We start from the raw sequence: 14551 nt of genomic DNA, 5'->3' as shown, positions 1-14551 counted from the left end.
AGAAACAGTTAAATCTAATCCCAAAAAATAAAAAATAAAGAAGAAGCAATTATAATTTCAATTGTCAATATTATTTATCTTCCTTCAATCGCCACTACCTCATTTTCTCCTATTCAAAAACTTTAATGAATAATTTCAAGGTCCAAAACCCAGAATCCAAAACATGTTTTACGTTAACCTGTATGGAAAATACCTATTAAAACTTTTATGGGATTCAATTCTTCAACAAGACAACCATATAGTATTAGTGTATTACAAAAGAGTGGAGAGCAGCACCTGGAGCACTCGACATTGCAATGCTGTAGATGCGTAGGGAAGTGACCTTAAGAGAACCAGCAAAAGCTGTAAATGTTCAAATCGATGTCCAGAATCATACAAGTTCAAACCATCTTCAGTTGAAGTAGCATTTATCTGAAAGAATAAGACAAAATCCATGTCAAAAAATTATGTGAAAACTTGTATGAATCAACAGCAGCTGAATTTACAAATTGTCTATGTTGCGTCTTTGGAAGAATAACATAATACAACTATACAAGCAGAGAAGCAGATGAGCAAAAAACCTTGGGAATTATAATCATAGAAATCTAATCACCCAACTCAAAATATCGTATCATAAATTCAAAAGAAACATTTTTTTCATGGATAATGGAAAGACTTATCAAGTTATCTACTTATCTTCTGGAAGCACATTCCCAGAACTGCCAAAGAGACACGTTATCATAACCTAAAGAACACTTTTTTCTTAACTCTAGCGACACAAATTCGTTTAGTAAATCCACAAACTGAACAAGACTAATGAGCAAACAGAGAAGAATAATATGAATATAAAAAATTTAAAGTGATGTCATACTGAGGCTGCCAGTAAAGCTGTGTACACATTAGCAGTCATAAGTCTTCTTGGGGCTGCCTGGAAAGCCTTTTGCAGAGCAAAAAGTAAAAGAGAAACCTTATCATCAAACATAGAGCCACCTGTATCAGGCAATCCAGAACTGCCGGTAACAACTGACGATGGGGCATTGGCATTAAATTTTACATGTCCTGATGCAACCAAAGTACCCAGAAGTTTGATGATTCCAACAACAACACCATCGATTTTGTCAAAATTATAAGCATTATTCCTGGCATTATCGGCACTGATTGATAGATTAATTCCACCCACATTTTTGGCAAAAAAATTTTCTGAAGCTGATGCCATTCTCTCCACAGACCTCCATGTAGATAGATCCCCAGTAGTGTTCTGTAATTCAAGGTCCACCCCATTTTTACTGCTAAGGGACTCAGATCCCGGCTCACCCAGAGATGCAAGTTGCTTCTCTTCTAATGATTCAATATTTCTACCATCTCTACTTTCTGATAGTCCATCATCATGAGCCACTTCAGACCCATGTACGGACGAGCCCTTCTCATTGTTTTCAATAGGATATTCAAACATATCCTGATCACCAGCCTTTGTTTCATGCTGCAGAAGAACAAGCAGTGTTTCCACCCCACCACATGATATAAAAGCGTCAGCAAAGGTCTGAGCACGTGATGCCTTTGGTTGAACCACCAGCCTATAGATTAGGTGCAAAACCCTAGCAACCTGGAAGATTAGTGTAACAATCAACTCCTGACCCAGTAACACATTACCCAAAAAAAATAAAATTCGAAAACTTGAGATATAATACTAGAATCACAGTAGTACCTGATTGGGCTGGGGACAGTCCACTAGAAAACAAAGCAAACAACGCATGTCCTCTAAAGCTAGTGTAGGTGGTGCTGCTACCATTAAAAGTTCAATTACTACTAGAAGTTCATCAATCAAAGCATTCACTTCGCCAATAGGACGAGTTTCCTCATTTAGAGAAAAAGTATTGACCGAGTCCTTTTCGCAAGTCATCCAGTAACATTTTCTGCATGCATCGAGAAGCATTTGAATAGCATTGGCATCCCGCATTACAGACGATTCAGTAAAAACCATATCAGCCAAAGATGACAAGAGTTTTTTCTGCAGTCCATAGTTGCACAAGCTCCAAATCCTAAGATCCAGTAAAAGCGTACTGAAAAGCTGCACCTTGAGCGCATGGTTATGTTTCTGAGCTTGGCATAGAGAAACAACAGCAGCAACAAGTTCCTCATCTCCCACGCCATCATGATGTTTAGCATCAGATGAAGACAATGACTGTAGAAGATAATTCAAGATCCTAGACAAAACCTCAGGACCTCTTGCACGACATATTTCTTCATTGTTTTTAGGGTGTTGCATAGCCATGGCAATAATTCTAAATATTGGAGCAGCTAGAGCAGCAGTGGCCAAAGATAAAGTAAGGTTCCCTGATTCAGGCTCCAAACTATCATTATTTACACTGCAAACTGTTAGAGGAAGCAATGACATTGGACCACCATAAGCCAATGCCCATAATGCATCCACAGGCCGTATCCTCGAAGCAACATGTACTTGTCCAAGCACTTCAGCTGGTCTGCGAAGTGCACCTGTAAAATACATGCTACACTGTCAAGACATCTATTGTAATTACCCAATTGCAGTGAGAATTATACTATTGAGGACTAAGTTGCTATTAAGGTCAATAACTTAAATAAATTCAAGCAAGCCAGATATGTTGGGTTAAAGGCGCTGAGCTAAACAATAGCACTAAAGGAGATACTATTTAGGAAAAGAGAATGATCCACATGGAGAGCACCTACAATAGTGGTCTAACAATTATGCTTTAGATTCACTGCATGAAGACCTAATTAAAGTTCTGGTCATATATGGACAATCCATGTACTAATTCACTAGAGCTGAAAGTTATGATTGTTGAATGAGGAGTGTAGCAAGCCAACTACTTCAGCCTTTCATATAATCAGGACAGCAACAATGATCTAAAGAATTCCGCTTAGACAAAAAATGAGCAACTAATTGTATAGCTTCAAAACATAAAGAAGCTAGAAAACATATAAACTCTGAACAGAAATGTGATTTCAGGTGCTTCTGTTATGGATCCAAGTACGGGTCAACGGATTCAAGTGTACACTCGGTGTCCAAGGCAACAAACCATGGACCAGAAACAAAGCAGAGGGCAGCAGCAACCTTTTAGCAGTAGTGCAGGCAGCAACATCACAAGATATTAAGCAACAACATTCAAGGAACAGAGCTACTTTTTTGGAAGAACCCATTTTGAGCAAGACAACAAAGGAAGCAGTTATTTCACTAATTTGGAAAGAAGACCTTGGGCTCTCCTTTTATTACTTTTGTTTTATTTCTTTTGGGAAGGTATGAGAAATTGAAGGGTAGTACTTAATCTTAAGCTAGGGGGGCAGGGGAGGATATCCAGAAAATTGTAAGGAAACACAGAGAGTGGTGGCCTAAAGCTACTCAGAGACTCATGGCCTCAAGTCATGTTTTGTAATCTATCCTCAGTACCATTCGCACTGATTAATCAAGCCCGGTTCAGCACAACTTTACAACATAATCAATCTCAACTACTTAGCTAATTAGCTGAAGTTTTCTTCATTACATTGTCATTGATACCTACAGGGGAAGAAGGCAACGTAGAAGTCGCTGAGCTTGGTCAGTAGGGTCAGTCCCTGCTAATTGGTATCAGAGCCGGTTCGAACCGTGAGCGACCATGGTGAGCACCAATACGCAGAGAATTGAAGAGCTGGAGGAAAAGCGCGCGGAGGTGGAGTCAAGGCTGACCGCCATAGAAACGATCCTAGCCAGGCAAGAGGAGAACCAACGCAATCTAGTGGAACAAATGGCTGCAAATCAGAGAGCACTGACCGAGCAGTTAGCCACCCTTGACGCACGGGGGTTGCGTGTAAATCCGAATCAGCCAAACGGACGGGATTTCGTTCCCATAATCCCCAATACCGCCACCGCAGGTCAGGGGGGACCCCACCATCAAACTCGGAACGATGGAGAAACGAGTAAGGATTCGGAGATCGCACACCGGATGGCCGGAGGTTTAATAGAGCAGCGTGGGGTGAAATGCAGGGTGGAGACGGAGGATGGAGACCGCGGAGAATGGAGATGCCCATTTTCGAAGGCAAGGATCCGGACAGTTGGGTGATGCGAATCCGGAGATATTTCGAATTCTACGGCGTCACTGAAATCGAGAGGCTGGCGGCGGTGGAGATGGCGTTGGACGGCGCCGCGCTCCAGTGGTTCTACTTGGAAGCAGATCGGCGGCCCTTCCTATCTTGGGAGGATCTCCGAGATCGTCTCTTAGCGGAGTTCCGGCAGACGCAAGGTGGGGAATTAGAGGAACAATGGCTAGCTCTAAGGCAAACCACCACAGTTGAGGAGTACCGGCGCAAGTTTATTGAACTTGTTTTTCCGTTGAAGGAAATTCCGGCGAAGGTAATTAAGAGCTCATTCATCAATGGGTTGAAGGAGGAGATCAAGAGAGAATTGCGGATGTGGGAGCCTGAGAGTCTAGGGAGGGCTATGCAGTTAGCAACGAAAATTGAGGAAAAAAATCGAGGAGGAAGAAGAGAGGGAGGTGCGTGGAAAGCAAGCAGTAGCAGCCCAGAGTTGACTACAGGGGGAGGAGGAGGAAGCAGACCCGTGGGGGGTTTAATTTCCACTTATGGGCTCCCTCCCCACTCGGGCCCAAACCGTAATTGGAACAGGGCCAGTGAGTCTCAAGGATCCTTTAGTGGAAGCAAGTCCACAATCAATCAACCTTCACGAACTCTCAACGAAACCCGGAAATTGACGGAGGCCGAGTTGCAAGACAAAAGGGCCAAAGGCTTGTGTTTTCGATGTGATGAACGTTGGGGAGTTGGGCATCGTTGTAAGAAGAAGGAACTGAGTGTATTAATGGTGGCGGATTCGCTTGAAGGCGAGGATGAAGAACCGGAAGGAGAGGGCGATGATGAGGAGGCAGTTGAGGTGTCACTTTGCTCGGTAGTGGGGTTGACTAACCCAAAGACCATGAAGTTAAAGGGGGTAGTGCTTGGAAGAAAGGTGATAGTCATGATTGACCCGGGTGCCACTCACAATTTCATCTCTTTGAAGTTAGTAAATGAGGGGGGATTGAACATCGAAGGGAAGGGGGAATTCGCGGTATCCCTTGGTAATGGCGAGACCGTGCATGGAAGTGGGGTGTGTAGGAGAGTAGAAGTGAAAATAGAAGGAGGAGTGACTATTGAAGAGGATTTCTTACCCTTGATGTTGGGAAATGCCGATGTGATATTGGGAGTGCAATGGCTTGAGAAGCTTGGATCGGTCACTACCAATTGGAAAACTCATGAAATGCATTTTTTCATAGCCGGGTCACCGGTTAAATTGGTGGGAGATCCCACTTTGGAAAAAACACGAGTGTCTTTGAAGGCCATGATTCGAACCCTTTGCAAGAATAAAGGGGGAATGTTAGTAGAGATTAACCGGATGGAAATCAAGGAGGAGCCGAAGATGAGGGAAATTCCGGCCTTCTTGAAGGAGATAGTAGATGAGTTCCAAGAAGTGTTTGACATGCCTCAAGGAATGCCACCATCCCGAGAGCATGAGCATGCCATAGTGCTTAAAGAGGGAAGCAACCCGGTGAGTGTGCGACCATACCGCTACCCTCAAGTTCAAAAGGATGAGATTGAGAAACTAATAGCGGAAATGTTGGAGGCCGGGGTCATAAGGCCCTCCACAAGCCCGTTTAGTAGTCCGGTTTTACTTGTCAAGAAGAAAGATGGATCATGGAGGTTTTGTGTGGACTATCGGGCCTTGAATAAAGAGACGGTTCCCGATAAATATCCCATACCGGTGATCGATGAATTGCCAGATGAGTTGCATGGAGCTACCATGTTCTCGAAACTTGACTTGAAATCGGGCTACCATCAAATTCGGGTCAAACCCGAAGACACTTACAAGACCGCCTTTCGAACTCATGAGGGACACTATGAGTTCTTAGTGATGCCATTTGGGTTAACTAATGCCCCAGCCACCTTCCAATCACTCATGAATGATCTATTTCGACCATTTTTGAGGAAATTTGTCCTTGTGTTTTTTGATGATATCTTGGTGTATAGTAGCAACGAGTTAGAACATAAGGAGCATGTGAAGAAAGTGTTGGAAGTGCTAGCTAGGAATGAGTTGTATGCTAATTTGAAGAAGTGTGAATTTGGGATGAAAGAGGTGGCTTACTTGGGACATGTAATTTCAGAGAAGGGAGTGGCTATGGATGGAGAGAAGGTAGAAGCCATTTTACAATGGAGGGAGCCCCGAAATTTGAGGGAACTCCGAGGGTTCCTTGGGCTCACCGGTTACTATCGGAAGTTTGTACTCCGTTATGCTCACATTGCCGATCCATTGACATCACAACTCAAGAAGGATAGCTTCAAGTGGACGGACGAAGCTACAAAAGCCTTTGAAGCTCTAAAGAAGGCCATGGTCTCGGCCCCCGTACTAGCAATGCCCGATTTCACCAAAGAATTCATCATTGAGACGGATGCTTCCGGATTTGGGGTTGGAGCGGTGATGATGCAAGAGGGTCGCCCTATAGCATATTATAGCAAGTTACTTGGCATAAGGGCGAGGGAGAAATCGATTTATGAGAAAGAACTCATGGCCATAGTACTTGCCATTGTCAAGTGGAGGCACTATCTTCTTGGTCGACATTTCATTGTGAGGACCGACCAACAAAGCCTCTGTTATCTTACTCAACAACGGGAGGTGGGCAGCGAATATCAGAAATGGATGAGGAAATTAGTGGGTTTTGATTTTGAGGTGCAATATCGACCCGGAACTTCCAACCGGGTAGCAGATGCTCTTTCACGAAGGGACCATCACCTAGCACAATTGAGTGCTCTGTCTGTGTCACAAGTAGTGGACTGGGAGTTACTTAAGGAAGAAATCAAGAATTGTAGTTGGCTGGCCCAAATTCGTGTGGGCCTGAAAAAAGGGGAAGCAAGGCTAGTGGGGTTTCAGGATGATGGTGGGCTCATTAAATATAAGGGAAGGATTGTTCTTCCTCCCAATTCCACCATCATCCCTAAACTACTCCATGAACATCATGATTCGCCTGCCGGTGGCCACGAAGGAGAGGTCAAAACCTACCTGCGCATCGCCGCCGAATGGTTTTGGGTGGGAATGCGCCGGCATATAGGTGAGTATGTCCGTCGCTGTGAGGTTTGCCAAAGAAACAAGAGCTCGCAACAGGCACCGTTGGGGCTTCTTCAACCGCTACCGGTGCCGGAGTTGATTTGGGAGGATGTGTCAATGGATTTCATTGAGGGCCTTCCGATGTCTAAGGGTATAGATTCAATTTTAGTAGTGGTGGATCGTCATTCAAAGTATGCTCACTTTATGGGGCTAAAACACCCATTTACGGCAATTAAGGTGGCGGAGGTGTTTACGAAGGAAGTGGTTCGCCTTCATGGAATTCCAAAATCCATCATCTCCGATCGAGATAGGATTTTCCTGAGTGGGTTTTGGAGGGAATTATTTCGTTTGCAGGGCACCAGTCTTAAGCATAGTACGTCCTACCACCCTCAGACGGACGGACAGACGGAAGTAGTGAACAAAGGCCTAGAGGCGTTTCTTCGGTGTTTCACCGCCGGCCAGCCACGAAATTGGGCATCGTGGCTACATTGGGCGGAGTACGCCTATAATACTTCGCCACATTCATCCACCAAATTGACACCCTTCCACGTGGTCTATGGGCGTGCTCCGCCATGGCTATGGAAGGTGGGAACGGGTCAAACTCCAGTCAACTCGGTGGAGGTTCAGTTGCAAGAAAGGGATTTTATGCTAGATGAATTGAAAGTTAATCTCGTCCGAGCTCAACAAATTATGAAGGGGTATGCGGATAAGAAGCGGCGGGATGGGCAATTCGAGGTGGGTGATATGGTGTTCCTCAAGCTCCAACCATACCGCCAGAAATCACTAGCAATCCGGCCAAATGAGAAATTGGCGGCTCGATACTACGGACCATTCGCAGTCATGGAGAGGGTGGGCAAGGTGGCTTACCGCCTAGACCTACCCACCACTTCACGCATCCATCCGGTCTTCCACATCTCCCAACTCAAGAAAGCGGTGGGAGCAATTCCAGTCAATCCAACCATTCCGAGTCAATTGACGCAGGACATGGAGATGGTGGTGGAGCCTGAGGCAGTTATGGATTCCAGGAGGGTACCGTTGGGTCGAAGTGTCCGTATAGAGGTTCTAATCAAGTGGCACGGCCTGCCAGAATTCGAGGCAACCTGGGAAGATAGCAAGATGATACTGGATCGGTTTTCGGCGTTCCACCTTGAGGACAAGGTGAATCTCGAGGGGGCGGGTATTGTTATGGATCCAAGTACGGGTCAACGGATTCAAGTGTACACTCGGCGTCCAAGGCAACAAACCATGGACCAGCAACAAAGCAGAGGGCAGCAGCAACCTTTTAGCAGTAGTGCAGGCAGCAACATCACAAGATATTAAGCAACAACATTCAAGGAACAGAGCTACTTTTTTGGAAGAACCCATTTTGAGCAAGACAACAAAGGAAGCAGTTATTTCACTAATTTGGAAAGAAGACCTTGGGCTCTCCTTTTATTACTTTTGTTTTATTTCTTTTGGGAAGGTATGAGAAATTGAAGGGTAGTACTTAATCTTAAGCTAGGGGGGCAGGGGAGGATATCCAGAAAATTGTAAGGAAACACAGAGAGTGGTGGCCTAAAGCTACTCAGAGACTCATGGCCTCAAGTCATGTTTTGTAATCTATCCTCAGTACCATTCGCACTGATTAATCAAGCCCGGTTCAGCACAACTTTACAACATAATCAATCTCAACTACTTAGCTAATTAGCTGAAGTTTTCTTCATTACATTGTCATTGATACCTACAGGGGAAGAAGGCAACGTAGAAGTCGCTGAGCTTGGTCAGTAGGGTCAGTCCCTGCTAGCTTCTGAGGAAGTGATAATTAAATAATAAATTACAATTAATATAGAATAAGTTTAAGGACCTGCAGCACCACTTGGAGAAGCATCTGGACAATATCGTCCATTGAGCAACCTCGGGTGATAAAGAAGGTGTAGCAATCCAGCCAGCTCTGCATCCAGTAGCGAACTTTCTTCTGCCAAGTTTTGTACATGGTCACTCATTGCCAGCCAAGGTAGCCCAACCCCACTGCCAAAAGAGGGTAGCACATCACCTCCCCTAGTAGCCAGACGAGCCATTCTATCAGGTCCAATTGGTTCCTTAAATATATAAACAGGTCCCATTTCAGCGAAAAGAGGGCACTGACGACGACGACGTTGTAACCCTGCCATTGTAGGAGGTGGATTTGTCCCAATGCAACAAAATGCAAGTGGCTTAGAGACACGAGGAAACTCAAAAGGGCGAGTTTCATACAAAGACCCATCAATGTACAATCTCAGCTCACTCTCTGCCTTGCCAAGTAAACCCTGTTTGCAAGTATGCTCTAAACCAATGAAATACCAACATTGCGGCTTAAAAGCATGAGTAAAATGCAGTGAAGCCTTTTTTCCCCTGCCAGTACCAAATTCAACCACCAAAAACTGAGCATGAAAATATGCCTCCAAACCCTGATTATCAGCAGATAAGAAACTAAAAAGCCTTGGCATGTGTGCAGTACCTTCACCAGCAAGTGCACTTGCAGCAGCTGCAGCAGACATTGGCGATGATTTTCCAGCTGTGGCAGCAGCAGCAGCAGCAATTGCAGCAGCTGCAGTTGCAGTATTTACTGTGTCTGCAAATGACTCTACATAAATCCATGTTGCAAATGCATACCCATTGGTGAATGGCCAACGACTTTCACCAGGACCAAGCAAACCAGAGCTCTCACCATCAAATTCAAACGTGCTAGCAGGACCTCTTGATTCCTTTCCTCCAATTGCCTTTTCCAGGGAAAGCATTAAATGAGGAGCCCATACAGTAGTAAGAGTCCTTGTGATAACCTCAAGCCACTTATGCAAATCAACCACACTTAAGGAATGACCAGCCAAATACTGAATACAATAGCATAGAGGCATACCATCCCAATCAACCTGCTCCATAGACTGACCCTTAGACACAAAAATTCTCTCGGCGGATCTTAGAAGAACACCAAGTAAACCAGCTGTCAAGCACATTGCTCTGTTTCTTGTGCATGACCGTAATATAGCCAACAATCCTCTAACCATCCGCGTTCGAGGGGACATTACACCCATACTATCACCAGCACAAGGAAGCCAAGGTATCAACTCGCCTGCAACAATGGCAGCCCTAGAGTTCAACATAACACTAGGGGGGTTATTACCTTCATCATCTTCAAAACTTTCAACACCCCCCATCGTAGCTAGAAGTGAATCAATCACCAGCAAAGACATTGCATCACTATCCTCATCACTAAAAGCCTCAACACCAGTGACAATATTCTTAAGCTTATCCAAGCTTTCTGGCTTTCCCATGATGGCCGAATCAATTAGATGCAATAGCTCAGGTGACACAGTGGACATAGAACCTTTCGGCCTTAATTTTGGCTGCAACACAACAGGTGAGGATTCAGATTCAGTATTTACATCATTTTTAGTAGAAGAGGAACTTCTCATATGACCAACACTTGAGCTATCAAGTTCTTGTCTCAACTCTACATTATCTACAAAACTTCCATCTAATACTTCCTCGGCTTTCTCCACCCCGCCAGGTGTACTTGCCACATTGTCAGAAGCCAGTGACACACCTGAATCCTCACGATCACTAAGTCCACTGTCACTATCCTCTTGATCGTTTAAAGCTACTTGCTCAAACCCCTCCTCTTCAACACCCAATGCCATAAAACTATCAGATGTATGACTCACGCGATCCTGACGGAACATACTATCATCGGAAAGTAGAGATGGCGATGACTGTGCTTCTTCACCTCCAATTAAACCATCTCCATTTCCATGTAAATCTAAGTTCTCCTCAGAAATATCTATATGTTTGAGTTCCTCTTCCTCCATTATATCACTATCTTATAACCTAGCAATCACTCATACTTTTTAATCAAAATTGCAACCTGAAAACCAAAAGATCATGTTAAAAATTTACAGCTTCCGGTAAGCTAGACTTCAACTTGCACTTTTTAATTACTTAATTTGAAATAAACATGATTAGAATCATGAAACAATACTACATTTCAAAGCAATTGAGATAACAACAACTAAAGTTCCATGAAAAATCCAAATTCATTGCCTAATTTGTCAAATCGAAGATAAAAAACTTCTCAAATTGAAGTCAAACTCATAAATTACTAAAAATAGATATACATCATCAAAATGTGGACCAAATCCAATACTAAAAACGAAAAAAAATCACAATCATCAAAACCTAACAAATCGAAAAATGAAATGCATCAAAGTAAATCATCAAAGAAATTGCTTGTAACGGTTACCGTTGCAAATGATCCGGCAATGTGAATCCGATGATGAATCTGATCGGAAAATCGAAGAAGATAATGAATCGATCGGTAAATAGGAGAGAAAAAGAAGAGAGAAAATGAGCGCGAGAGAAAGAAGAAGAAGAACAAATTATAAGGTGCAACCGAAATGAAAGGGGAATGCGACGAAGTGGACCTCCACGCTCTCTCTCGTGTTTTTTTTTTCTCTCGTTCTTCTCTTTCAGTTTGGTAGCTTTTTTTCGTGCGATTTGAACAAATATTAGGAGGTGCAAGAATAAGTTTTACCAAATCTGGGGCACCAAAACAAAATAAGTAGCTAGATTTAGACTCGATGATTGTGGATTATTACCAATTGTCGGATTTTATGGGTTTATGACTTTATGTCTTGAAGAAATGTTTATTGTAAGTTATAATAGTATTGGATTCGATGTTAGAGATAGATTTGATGATTTGAGAGGTTGTTTTCTATTTGTTGGGTTGGGCAACTGGGCTGGACAAGATAGGAAAATCGGGCTAGGTACAAGTATACAATATGGATTGTCTGTTGGGCAGCAACTGATATGGGCTTGTTTGGTCCAATCCATAATGTCATCTTTAGTGAATAAATAAGGGCTTTTACTACATAGTAACTACTTTCTCCGTTTTTTTATAGTTGCATGATAAGTTGTCGTGCACCTGTCAAAAATAAAATCCTAACAAATCCTCCTGTAGTAGGGTCGAATCCACGCGGAGATGGTTGTTTAATCTAACTTTTATGAATTTGGAGAAACAAACTATGTCACGAAATTGGGATAGAAAAATAGACTGAATTGAAATAAGAATAAAAATCAATAAAAAGGTCTAGGGTTATGGTTCACCGTATTTATAGTTCTAAATCTATCAAATATCAATAACAATTCAATCAATCAATAATCTAGAGCAATTGCTAAGCCTACGGTTGGGTCTTAACGCTCTCAATTCAACATATGTAGTTCGGTCGCTAACATAATTAGAATTGCTAATTGTAGGTAAGCCTCTAAAAGTTTTCGATTCAAACTCTTATTAACAATAATTAATCAAACAATTGATCAAGTTGCAAGATTAACATTATAACACTATTAATTAGAGATATGAATAATCAAAATATCAATGACAACAATCAAAATTCATTGTATAAACATGGATTCCCAAACCCTAAAATAAACTACTCTAGCATGAAATAAATAATTAAAACTAAATCTAATAAATAAAACATAATTAAAAGAGAGAAATGAAATTACCTCTATAAATCAAAGTAACAAACTCAAGGACAATTCAATCCAGGGAGGAATCCATGGAATTTCCCAAGAGAAACTATGGCTAGAGAGAAAAGGAAACAAACGTATAAAAATAATAAAAGCCTGAGGAGAAAATAAATCTCCTTGAATATTTATAATTCCCTCAAATTCTAATCTAAAAATAAATAAAGAAAAGAAATAAGAAAATATAAATTACACAAGTTGTCAAACGATTGGACGATAGAAGATGACGTGGCACGATGATGCTCGATCAAGACGGCCAACCGACACAAGAACCAAGCCTTAACGAGCAGCCATGATGGTGCATATGTTGGCACGTTAGACTTCAATAAGGCATCGCTGCATATATAAATGTGATTCATCATTGCAACAGTTCGACTTCTACACTGTTCATGTACTCTACTTTGACTAGTTTTACCGATTTATGGTTAAACAAAAATATAGTCATATAGAATCTTGTTAGATTCGTCTCGATTTATACTATTTTAATATCTTATATTTATAATTTTTACATATTTACAATTAAAGATATTAACGATTAAAATAATGTATTGGCAAGCGTAGAAAGAGAAGCGTTGCAAGTAGTAAAAAAAAAAAAAAAAAAAAAAAAAAAAAAAAACTGTGGAAGTATTTATTAAAGATACTATAAGAAATTTTTGTCAAAATTCACCTTTTAAATTCTTGATTTTGCAAAAAACCACCTTTTTAAAAAATATAGTAATCAACCATCTTTTAGGAAAAAAAAAAGGAAAAATTCACTTTAATAATACCATCTTTGGGCGATTTACTTTGAATAATCCCAATTTTCGAAAATTGATATGTGTTTTCCTTTGGTAGTCCCAAAGCGGTCATCAACCTAATATATCAAGTTACTTTGACGTGGTGGCATCATGTGAATGGTCTCAAAAATAAAATAAAAAATCAAATTAAATAAAATAAAGAAAAAACCCTTCCTCCCCTAACAGCCACCCCTCCTTCCCCTAGCCCAGTCAAAAACCACCCCAACTCTAGCCGGAAAACCTCCCCCTTACCCTACCACCCCACCAGAAACAACCCCCATCTCCAACCCCACCATCGAAACCGCTCCCTCTGTTCCCCCCCCCCACTCCACCCCACCCCACCCCACCCTCATGAAACCACCACCTTTCCACCCCCGCCTTCACGAAGCCCATGAAACCCTTTCCCCCAACTGTCGAAAGAGAGAGAGAGAGAGAAACAGCTCATCGGAAAAGAGAGACATTAAGAATAATCCGCCACAATTTAGGGGAGGGGGGCTGAAATCGAGGGTGGGGGAAGAGAGGGGGCCGGAATCCGGGGTAGGGGGGGAAAGGTTCCGGTCCGGCCGGTTTTGGGAGGTTGGGGTTAGGGTAGGCAATATAAGAAAATTACCTTTTCGTAACGATTATTCTAACCTTTAGTATCGATTGTTTTAGTTACAAAATAATTTTCCCAACGAATTGTTATTCGATACAACATTCGCCGTTACCATAGCCTTTGGTAGTGTTTTTCGATTTTGCTGGGGTTGTCCTCAATAATCGATACGAAAAACTACATCCAATCGTGGTGATTATTTAATCTCTTCAAATGTTAAACTCATTTTTTCCACCAAAAAAAAAAAAAAAAAAAACATATGATTCTAATATTAAATGTTTTACCAATAAGCTATGACATATTTTATGATCTCTCTATCAAACAAAATTTCTAAATTTAGTGTAGAAAAGGCTTTTCGTATCGATTTTTGGGTTTTAGTAGCGATGGTAAAGATACGAATTTCCATAATTTTATAAATATGCAGAAAAAGGTGAATATATATTTATTATATTTTTCGTATCGATTTTATATGGGCTTACTTTGACACTGTAAAATGATACAATTTTCGCTACTATTTCATAAATATACGTGCATATTGTAACGAATGTACAATCACTACAAAAT

General features: G+C 41.8%; 1 protein-coding gene across 1 annotated transcript in view; it reads right to left on the bottom strand.

Annotated features, from left to right (window-relative positions):
- LOC110721393 (BEACH domain-containing protein C2-like) overlaps positions 1-11833 on the bottom strand; it is a 29045-nt gene extending 17212 nt beyond the window's left edge. Inside the window, exons 1-5 of the mRNA XM_021900527.1 lie at positions 11334-11833; positions 8922-10958; positions 1685-2472; positions 851-1582; positions 277-411 (exon numbers count right to left, since the gene is read on the bottom strand). Of these exons, the coding sequence (XP_021756219.1) occupies positions 277-411; positions 851-1582; positions 1685-2472; positions 8922-10902 (3636 nt within the window). The 5' untranslated portion in view covers positions 10903-10958; positions 11334-11833. The remainder of the gene's footprint in view (positions 1-276; positions 412-850; positions 1583-1684; positions 2473-8921; positions 10959-11333) is intronic.
- Positions 11834-14551: the final 2718 nt, after the last annotated feature.

This window comes from Chenopodium quinoa, unplaced genomic scaffold (assembly GCF_001683475.1).
Source record: "Chenopodium quinoa cultivar QQ74 unplaced genomic scaffold, ASM168347v1, whole genome shotgun sequence".
NCBI lineage: Eukaryota > Viridiplantae > Streptophyta > Magnoliopsida > Caryophyllales > Amaranthaceae > Chenopodium > Chenopodium quinoa.
This window is presented reverse-complemented; position numbering and strand designations above follow the sequence as displayed.